General features: G+C 33.5%; 2 protein-coding genes across 2 annotated transcripts; one reads left to right on the top strand and one right to left on the bottom strand.

Annotated features, from left to right (window-relative positions):
- The first annotated feature begins 2,752 nt into the window (after positions 1–2,752).
- LOC102589825 (V-type proton ATPase subunit G 1-like) lies at positions 2,753–6,775 on the top strand. The gene is given in 4 exon segments (NM_001288208.1): positions 2,753–2,769; positions 4,338–4,451; positions 4,893–4,993; positions 6,307–6,775. Coding segments are annotated over 3 exon segments (336 nt in total). The 5' UTR covers positions 2,753–2,769; positions 4,338–4,360; the 3' UTR covers positions 6,451–6,775.
- Positions 6,636–9,624, bottom strand: LOC102590153 (tyrosine-specific transport protein-like). The gene is made up of 8 exons (XM_006340514.2): positions 9,386–9,624; positions 9,081–9,284; positions 8,085–8,475; positions 7,871–8,008; positions 7,630–7,789; positions 7,381–7,540; positions 7,171–7,311; positions 6,636–7,093 (listed from the first exon to the last, which is right to left on the bottom strand). Exons 2-8 carry the CDS (start codon positions 9,249–9,251, stop codon positions 6,902–6,904), a joined length of 1,353 nt encoding a protein of 450 aa, XP_006340576.1. The 5' UTR covers positions 9,252–9,284; positions 9,386–9,624; the 3' UTR covers positions 6,636–6,901.
- Between the last annotated feature and the right edge of the window lie 412 nt (positions 9,625–10,036).

The following is a 10,036-nucleotide window of genomic DNA, read 5'->3' as shown; positions in this document are numbered from 1 at the left end:
AGTTGGGGAATGTTTTCTTTCTTGCTCAATTGTTATATTAGTAACTTCTGAGTTCATCCATATAATGCAGAGTAAGCATTGATTTTCTTGTATGTCGCAATTCCAATTATTCTGTTGGTATTTTGCAAAACTCTCACATGACCCTTATTTAAATAAGCAGCTCTTGACGCATCAAGCATATCTCAAATGTAATTGCATTGACTATACCTTATTTGATATGAGCTTTCTTTATTCTGTGTTCCAATCAAGTTTGTAATGAAATGTTTAGCGAGGTCAAGGTGATGTCTCCTCATTTTGGACTTAGATGGGATATACTATTGAATATTGATGACCTATCGATGTAGGATTAAGGTTTTATTACTACAATTTAATATATGAATCTATATGTTCCTTCACTTGCACCAGATTCCTGAAACTGGTGTAGCGCTATGGATAGTACTCTTCTTCTTGTGGATTGTTACTACAATGACAAGACTGAGATTGTGGTGGTTCTGTTGGGTATTGTTTGTCCTAAGTTTCTTACCATAAATAGGTTTCCTTTTAGGAAAAAGTTTAAGGATTTGACTAATCTTTTTCTTGGAGGAAAAGGTTTAGGAATCTATAAATATAGGTTTGTTCCTTGTGACTTAATCATCATTCACAATGTATTCCTAGGGTTTGGAGAGTTTCGGTTATGGGGGAGAATTTGTGAACCTCTTTGTATTCCGAGTGAATTGGTTGAGGTTATTTCTCTCTATATTTTGTACTCTCATATTTATATAGTGGATTGTTCATCTCCTTTGTGGATGTTAGGTCGATTGACCAAACCACGTTAAATTTTTGTGTCTTTTAGTATATTTTCTCGTTTGTCTTCTTACTCATGGTCTTTCGAGGTTTGCTTTGCTAACTTCCACATTACACTTGATTATTTTTTTGTCCTAACATGTTCTTGAATTTTGGACCAAATAGAAGCGAATATTTGATCCCTTTGAATTCCATATTCGAAGAATGAAATCAAGAAAATGGTGATTGAAGAAAATTTCCCAAAACTTTCATTAGTACGGGAAGCATATATATATATATTTTTCCATAGCTACATTTTAACTTGTGGAATTCAAAGTCCTTCATTGATTCTCATAATACGATGACCTCAATTATTTACACTTAATGAAGATATTATTTAGATTTTACTAATTGTTTGTTTGCATTTTAGGTCTGTATTTAATGTCATAAGGAGATATTAGAAACAATGAAACTGCAAAATGTTTCATTGTCAAATCATCACACAATTTTTAAAAAGTCATCCGAACGAGTACAATAGTTCATCTGAGTTAATTCAAATAGTGAATTAACTTGCATAAATTGGCTATTTTTTAAAACATGACTCTTATTCTTTGAAAAACTTTGTTTTAAACATACTTATATGAATTTAGATCTTGAATTAAATTATATATACCAAGCTTAGTAAAAATATATTAAAAGGTTATACGACATGAGGCAGGGCGATATGGGTTGAAACTATTTTAATCAACTTAATATGCAATTTTCATTCTTTCTTCTCTATTTTTCATCATTTTGCCTTTTTCTTTTCTTTTTTTCTTGTAACTAATGTACTCTTTTTTTTCATGTTTCCATGTGAGGTTTCAGCATATTTATCACACATTTTCTACTAATTTCTCTTTTTCTTTTTAATTAAAATATAATTAGAAATTTGTCTGTACAAGAGGTACTAGCTATTCGAACTATCATAATTTTAAACTCAATAATTTTTCTCAATGATAAGTCTTTCTGGTCAATCTAAAAATTATTTAAATTGTTAAAAATACAACAACAACAACAACATACCCAGTGAAATCCCACTAGGTGGGGTCTGGGGAGGGTAGAGTGTACGCAGATCTTACCACTACCTCGTGGAGGTAGAGAGGTTATTTCCGAAAGGCCCTCAGCTCACAAATTGTTAAAAATAGAAAACTTAAATTCATATAAGGAGAAGTTAGCTTAAATGAATAAACAAATTAGGAACTAAGCATTCATTTGGATCAAAATTAGTCATCACCCGCACCCACGTATATCTTAACATGTCTCACATCGGCCTACACTAAAATCTCATTAAATTTATATATGTAGAATCATTAAATATTATTATTTGTAAACGTATTAAAGAGTGTTTTGAGATTCAATAAAGGTCAATTTCGATTACATTAAAATCATGATATTTTACTAATTTATGTATCATATTTATTGAATTCACATAAAAAAAAATTATTATACACAAAATACAATGAATACATCAAAAATTGTATCTTACTAAATTATGTTTCATATTTATAAAGTATAATATATGTGTCTGATTCATTATAATATATTCTTTAACTTGGGAACCAGTTACGTGCAAGGTGCCGTTCGAAAAGATAATATCGAAACTTTTGGATGCAATAAGAAAAACTAGAGATGGACTTCCACTAAATTTAAATTTTAACAAAAAAAAAAATAGAATCATATTTCACTAAATTATCTTAGATATATTTGAAGAAATATTAATTTATAATATTAATTAAACCATATATTTATGAAAGAGTGTTCTAAAAATGTATTAATTTATTATCTTATCAAAATGAGTGATTTTTTATTTTAATGTCCTAAGTCAGAATCAGTGAAAAATAAGATTATTAATTTACGGAGTAATAATTTAGTGAATGCTGGATGTCAAAAGTTAGTCCAAATATAAGGTCTACTGTGAAACAAAATCGAAACAAAGGCCAGAACTTTCTCAATTCCGATTCTACAGAGGTAATTCTCCTTTTCTTCTTCTTCTCTCTATATTTTCAACTCGGATTCCACATAGCTTCTCTATAGTTGTTGTAACAGTAGACATGAAAATGCGCTTATAAGCATTAGCAATCTGGCAGTTCAATTTTCTGCTGATTTCGGGCTTCAATGGACTAGATCTGGATACGATTGTTATTTTGACCATTGTTCTTCTCAATTTAGTTCCGACCTTTTGTTCAAGTCAACTTGATTTTTCTTCTGAACTAACCTGTATGATTTGTTATGTAATGACGAATATACAGTTCCTGTTGAAGTGCTTTTAGGACAATAACTACAGACTATCTGTTTTCACTGTCGCTGTGATGGCGCGTGAAGGGTTGCTTCATGTTTATACGTTTCGGATCCAGATTTGAATTTTCTGTTTTTTTTTATTGTGTGGTGGTGGTTTATTTTTTCATAAGCTGCTTCGAATTATGATCTGATGATGGAAGTAAGTAGTATTAGTATTTTTCTAACTAATGCTTTATAATTTACAATTTGGATGGCATGGATCTTGTGGTTTACTTTGGAGTTTGAAAAGATTTTTTAGTCAACCATTAACTTTTAAATATCTAGTTTTTGTTTGTTTAATTCTTAAGCAAGAGTTTAATTGAGACAAGTAAGTGTTTAGCATTATGGTTCAAGTTCTTGGAATCGTGGTATTCAAGTTCTTTAATCCAATTGCATTAAGTTAATGGACTGAATGGATCAACCAGTTGATTATTCACCCTCCATGTGTACTTGATATAAAGGTTTCGTACTCTTAAATTCAAGAGACAAGTGTGAGAGAGAGACAGCATGGTAATTTTGTCTAGGATAGAACTGAGATTCAGTTGGGAATATAGTAGAAAGTATACAAGCCTCATGTTGACATGACACAATGTGGATTTTTGAATCTGACTTACTGAGATTGGGTGGATTTGCTCTGACCAAAGAGCAGATGAAGAAGAGAAAGGAAGAAAACTTGGATGAATCCTCATCTAAGATTAGAAAATAGTTGCTTTAGTAGAATAGATTGTGTTTTGAGAAGAGAATGATAATAGTTTTCCCTTCTTATATTCTATTTAGCACATAATCTCTTACCTGTTAGTTCCACATTGATTATTCTAGATTGGTTAGGTTTGGAACTAGTAAATATTGGACTGCAAATTCTTAATCATTTAAATAGGAGTGGAAAAATAGGTGATAAACTACAAGAAGTCGAGATCTGGTGCCAAAACATTATTAAGTTTCTCCTGCACACATACATATAAGAAATACATGCTATTCTACTCTTGGAATCTCATAGTGCTGTAGATTAACTGCTTGTGATTTTTCTATTTTGCTCAGAACATTATTAAACTTATTATGATATTATTACTATCAAATTAACTGAATGGCCATCTTCTAAATTTCGTCTTTACATAGTCCATCGTAATGTAACAATGAAGACTGACTTTTCTTTCTTGCTACAGTTTAATCCATGGTAATTCATGTTATCTTCTAATAGTCAGTTATGTCTGAAATGTTATCGAGGATCTTAGAAGGATACAATTCATTCTTCATTGCAGTTGTTTCAGTTTTATAGACGAGAATGGAATCTAGCAGGGGTGGCCAGAATGGAATTCAACTCCTTTTAGCTGCCGAGCAGGAAGCCCAACGCATCGTCAATGTTGCCAGGACTGGTAATTGCTTTTACCTCCTTTGGGCATCCACTTACCTTTTGACCTGGATCTTTGTCTCTTTAACTACACTATCAGTTATGTCTCTATTACGGTGCCCATATATTTGTCCTGTCGTGGTGTGCATGCTTATTGTCTTTGGATGCTTTCATATTTTTTTAACCTAGATTAGCATATGCTAGTTGTGTTTACATTTTTGGGTAATAATTGAGTTGTAGTTGGCAAAATTGTCAAGGACAACCAAAAGCTTATATTTTGGTATCTTTCTCTTTACTGATCAAACAAAAATGAAATGTAATATTTTGGTATCTTTTATTTCTTTTGTCTAACTTTTAGTATGAGTTGTGTCTCTGGTTTTCTTGACCATATCATTTAGAGCACCGTGAATGCTTGGGATTAGGTTTATAAAAGGAGCATGTGTGCTAACATGAGTTTCATGTGCAGCTAAACAAGCTAGATTGAAGCAGGCCAAGGAGGAAGCTGAGAAGGAGATAGCTGAATTCCGTGCTTACATGGAGGCTGAATTTCAGAGAAAGCTTGAACAGGTAACTAGGACACAAATTGTTTCTAGAAGATCCTATTCGCACAAGAATGGTATCAAGTTGTTTGTTCTGAGAAAATAATGACTTCTACCAGATCTTGTCCTCCTTTGAAATGCTTTACATTTTACACTTGATCATAGCCAAAAGGATAAGAAAGGTATCACAGTGTGCATTGTCAGCAAACCCCTCTATATGTTTTCTTGTCCTCTATGGGGTCGTTTGGTAGAGTGTACAAGAATAGTGCTAAATATGGTGTATTAGTAATGCTCATTAAGAATGTTGGTATTAGTTATGGTTGCATTAGTTATGCTAATATCATTTCATATGCAGTGTTTGGTTTGGTGTATTAAAAATAACATATATTGCATAATTTCTAAAAAACATGTTTGTTTAGAAAATACCCTCCACAAATATGGTAGAAAGGATGTGGAAAATATTTTGAGGCACTAATTGTGTTTTTAGCCATGCTACTGTATGCATTTTAAAACTCCTTGCATTAGTAATATCATGAATTTCCATGTATTAGTTATCTTGAGATTACTTCTTTTGCAGCGTTTGGTTTGCTGTATTAAAACTAACATGTATGATGTAATGCATAATTTCTGAAAAAGTATTTGTTTTCAAAAATACCCTCCACAAATATGGTAGAAAGGATGTGGAAAATATTTTGAGGCACTAATTGTGTTTTTAGCCATGCTACTGTATGCATTTTAAAACTCCTTGCATTAGTAATATCATGAATTTCCATGTATTAGTTATCTTGAGATTACTTCTTTTGCAGCGTTTGGTTTGCTGTATTAAAACTAACATGTATGATGTAATGCATAATTTCTGAAAAAGTATTTGTTTTCAAAAATACCCTCCACAAATATGGTAGAAAGGATGTGGAAAATGTTTTGAGGGGTAATTGTTCTTTTACCATACTAATGTATGCATTAGTACCCTTTACATTACTAATACCAAATAGAGTGTATATACTTATACATAGGTTGAAAAAGTGTACCAAACAAGGTACTAGTAATACACAACTAATGCATGCATTATTGTTCTAATACTTTCGACCAAACGGCCCCTTTAGATCCCTAAATATGATTTATTTTCTTCTCTAGCATGTTTCTAAGTGGTGATAACAAAAATGAGTCCAAATTTAATCCTCAATGACCGACACTAACAATATACTCACTCAGAACTGCATCGATTTTCCAATTTCTCTGTCCTTGTGGGGGTGTGGGAGAAAGGAGATGTTTTGGGCTGTGGGTCTGACTTCTTTTCTCTATAATTGACTAAGCATGGTTCCTGATTTCTCTCATTTACAGACTAGTGGTGACTCAGGTGCTAATGTCAAACGTCTTGAGATTGAAACTAATGAAAAGATCGAACACCTGAAGACTGAAGCGTCAAGAGTCTCTGCTGATGTTGTCCAAATGCTTCTGAGGCACGTAACCACAGTGAAGAACTAAAATCTTCTGTGGATGTAGTGGGTCACGCTTAATGTCATTTTGCAGAATTATGCTCCTCCCATTCATGGTTCTTGTGCTTGATCAGTCTGATGGATGTTCACCATTTGTATCGTATGTTTGTTATCATTATTTATTGTCTTGCTCTGTTGAATAAAGCAACTCATTTGAGCTCCTTTCGACCTATGTTTTGTAAACGAAAGATCAGAAACCAAGGTTCAGCGTCTAGGCAGCATGTCAGTTTCTTATATGTATCTAGATTCCGGGGAGTTATGTAATGAACTTGTCTCTGCATGTATTGTGTTATATGAAGTGATGCAGCTGTAAACAGGAGTGTGACTTTCTTTCTGTTGATAAATTTGCAGTTTCAATATGCTTTTTCTTACCATGATCTTGAGAAGATTTTTTATTCTGTAATACATATGTACAATGTCTAGCATCAGACTGATACACTTCAAGAATGCAACATAGAGAGGTCTTGAAGAATTTGTACTGCAACTATACCACACGCAACTATTCCTACAGTGACAAGGGCAGGTCTTGCTATTGATATTTTTGGTTCACTGTCCTTTCCTTTGCTATTATGCATAGCCCACGCCATTGCTGGTGGTAGAATGCCATATAGCATTGTCATGCAGTAACCGCCCTGCAAACATAACATTATAATGAAGAATCGATATCCAAAGTGCTTTCTTATTGAATGAAACGTGAATTTAAACTCACTGCTATATCTGTAGCAGCAGAAAATGCATCTGGAATTGCTGTTGACAAAAGTAGAGGGGGAGCAATGGCAATTGCTGTTGCTGTGAAGCCTAAATTGTTTCTTATCCACCATTTTCTTAGACGGATTTGAGAAGTTGATCTCTGCTAGGTTTTAAATTAAAGTAGTTAGACAAGAGACACTAAATTTACACCCAAGAAGCCAAATGTTACCTGTAAATCTAATCTTGTGGATACACGCGATTGCAGGTTAAGGTTATTGAGTTGCTCTTTGAGAAACTCAGAGAAACTTAGAAGAGTACCAATTAGAGATGTCCCCACAGCTAGAAGAGAGAATGCCTGTACCATATATGAAACTCCACTCCATTTGACCCTGATAATGTATTGTCATTCCATATACATCTTTTTGGCAAGTCAAGACAGTCGTATGAAAACGTTGATCAAGAGTGAGTGTAAAATGACCTGAGGAGCAATTCAACAGGGTCAACAACTTGATCAACCTGGGATGAAAGGCCAAAGGCAATTGCATCCCAAACAAGCAACGCTAGGAGGGGAACCAGACCACCAATCAACACAGAAGCTCTTATTCGTTTCAGATCACCTTCCAGGTAAGCACACAGAACTGCAACAACAATCACAAATTGGTGAGAGAAAAAAAAATAAGGAGAAAACACTTGTAAAAAAATTGTTTGTGTTTGTTCACCAGGAGCTAGATCATGGTAGACTAAAGAGAATATTAATACTGGTATGGTTGATGGAACTTTTCCCCAATCACTGCTTACTTCGTCTCCTGACCACCCTCCATATAGAATGGTTAGAACCTCAATTGCCACAAGCAGTCCTGTTTGAACTTTTATTCAGATGACCCTTTTTCCTTCATTAAACAAATTGAAACGAAAACATTCAATCATAGCTACCTATCATAAGAGCAGTGAGCCACTGATTGACTTGATCAGTGGCTTTTGTCCCACCTACAGATATGAGAATTGTGAAGAGGGAAGTGAAGAAAAAGCCCAAAACTGATTCCGGTAGATTGATCAAATGGCAGAGGATTTCACCGGACTTGGAAATGTAAGCAATCATTGAAGTGTATCCTAAGAAGACGTAGGTTATTGTAGCCAAGGCTCCACCCCATTCTCCTAGTGTTTCTTCAGCCATTGTTCTAATCGAAATGATCTCTAGTTCACCGTCTTCAAATTTCACTTTGTTCTTTTTGAGTAACCCCACATTGATTTCAACTAGCACAAGTGCTTCAATTAGTAGAAATGCCCAACACATTGTCATAGCTATTGAACTTGGGATTATTCCCTGCAATTCACGACATAACCAATGTTGTAAGATTGATCTGAAATCAATGTAATGGTTATATGTTTGTGCTTATTTCTTTTCACTACCATTCCATTTATAGAGGTTCACATTGGTCTAAGCCTTGGTGCCATGTTTACTTAGTACATCTGCTTCGGTGGAAGATAACAGGTACCAGTGAAAGACGCAAGGTGCACGCGAACTTATGAACACACTTTTTAGGAGCTAAAGAAAAGAGTAGACACCACCATTGCCCATGATTTCTAGTTTCAAAATATGCAGCATTATAATAGGAGTGCTAATATGATGGCCTAATAATAAAAGAAGAAACATACTCCCTCTGTCCAACAATAGTTGTCCACTATTGACCTGACATACATCTTAAGAAATAATAAATAATAGAGTAATATTACTACATTACTCTTTGAATATATTAAATTTAATGATTTGGGAAATATATTAGATATTGAATAGTATTTAACAGCAACGGTAAACTAGACACAAAAGGGTATATTATCTGTTGATTTTCCAAACTGGACAAGTATTGTTGGACAACTATTTTTAGTATGATGGACAAATAAAGATGGACGGAGGGAGTATATAGTTACCGCAGGAGAAGTTTTTTGGGGAAGAGCAAGAATCCCAGAACCAATACTTGTTCCAATGATTAGAGCAACAGCACCAGCTACTGTGCCTTTTTTCTTGTAAATTCTCTGAGTCACTTCAGAACATTCTTTCCCTCCTTTATTGCTGAAATTTTCCATGAATTTGGTGCCCATTCTCGTCTACGTTGCCTTTGCTGATAATCGAAACTGTTCAGAATTTATAATTGAAAGAATTATAGTGTTAGATTATCTATGAAAACTGAAGTTGAAGTGACAATTATAGGTAAAGAGATTAGAGTGACATATACATTCTGTATTTCAAGACAATTGTCTTCTTTTCTTGATGCCATAATGATAATTTTGCCCATTGACAATGTGATCTTGATTCATAAATTCTTGTGATCTTTCCATTAGTGAAGGAAGGTGAAGAAGCTAGGGAATGAATATCCATGAGATAGATTCCCTACTATCTTGGAAGAGGAAGAATCTTTGGAACTTGGTTGAAAAAGTTTGCCATATTTGAGTCCATTCTATCACATGGGGATGCTGAGGTTCAAATTAACTTTGGGGCCACTAAAAATGTTATTGTCACAAAAGTTCCCAAATATCACTACCTAAAGATCCATTCTTCCCACAAAACAAAATATATTTACTACTCCTCTCTCCATTTCCATTAAGTTATCATGTATACTAAAAATAATTGTTCTCAAATACTTTCCTTGTTCACTTTTTGAAAAATCGTCGTTTTACTTATCTTTAATCCCTTTGTTCAAATTCAACTTTTTGATGAAATGACCACTTATCCTAAATACACACGATTAACAATGTAAACCAATAATTTTAAAAATATACACACATATACAATTTTACTTGTCATTTTTAACATATCAAGTAAAGACCAAAAAAAAAATCATGTTTTTTTTACCTTTAGCATTATTTACTTATTCTTCAAATAAATT

This window comes from Solanum tuberosum, unplaced genomic scaffold, assembly GCF_000226075.1.
Source record: "Solanum tuberosum cultivar DM 1-3 516 R44 unplaced genomic scaffold, SolTub_3.0 scf00019, whole genome shotgun sequence".
NCBI lineage: Eukaryota > Viridiplantae > Streptophyta > Magnoliopsida > Solanales > Solanaceae > Solanum > Solanum tuberosum.
Note: the sequence above shows the minus strand (reverse complement) of the source record. Positions and strands in the feature narration are given on the sequence as shown.

Coding starts and splice junctions, on each gene's coding strand:
- LOC102590153 (XM_006340514.2), bottom strand. CDS start 9,251: ATGGGCACCAAATTCATGGAAAATTTCAGCAATAAAGGAGGGAAAGAA. Junction 8,476..9,080: donor CCCAAAAAACTTCTCCTGCG/GTAACTATATAC, acceptor CGTGAATTGCAG/GGAATAATCCCAAGTTCAAT. Junction 7,541..7,629: donor CCTGTTGAATTGCTCCTCAG/GTCATTTTACAC, acceptor ATACATTATCAG/GGTCAAATGGAGTGGAGTTT.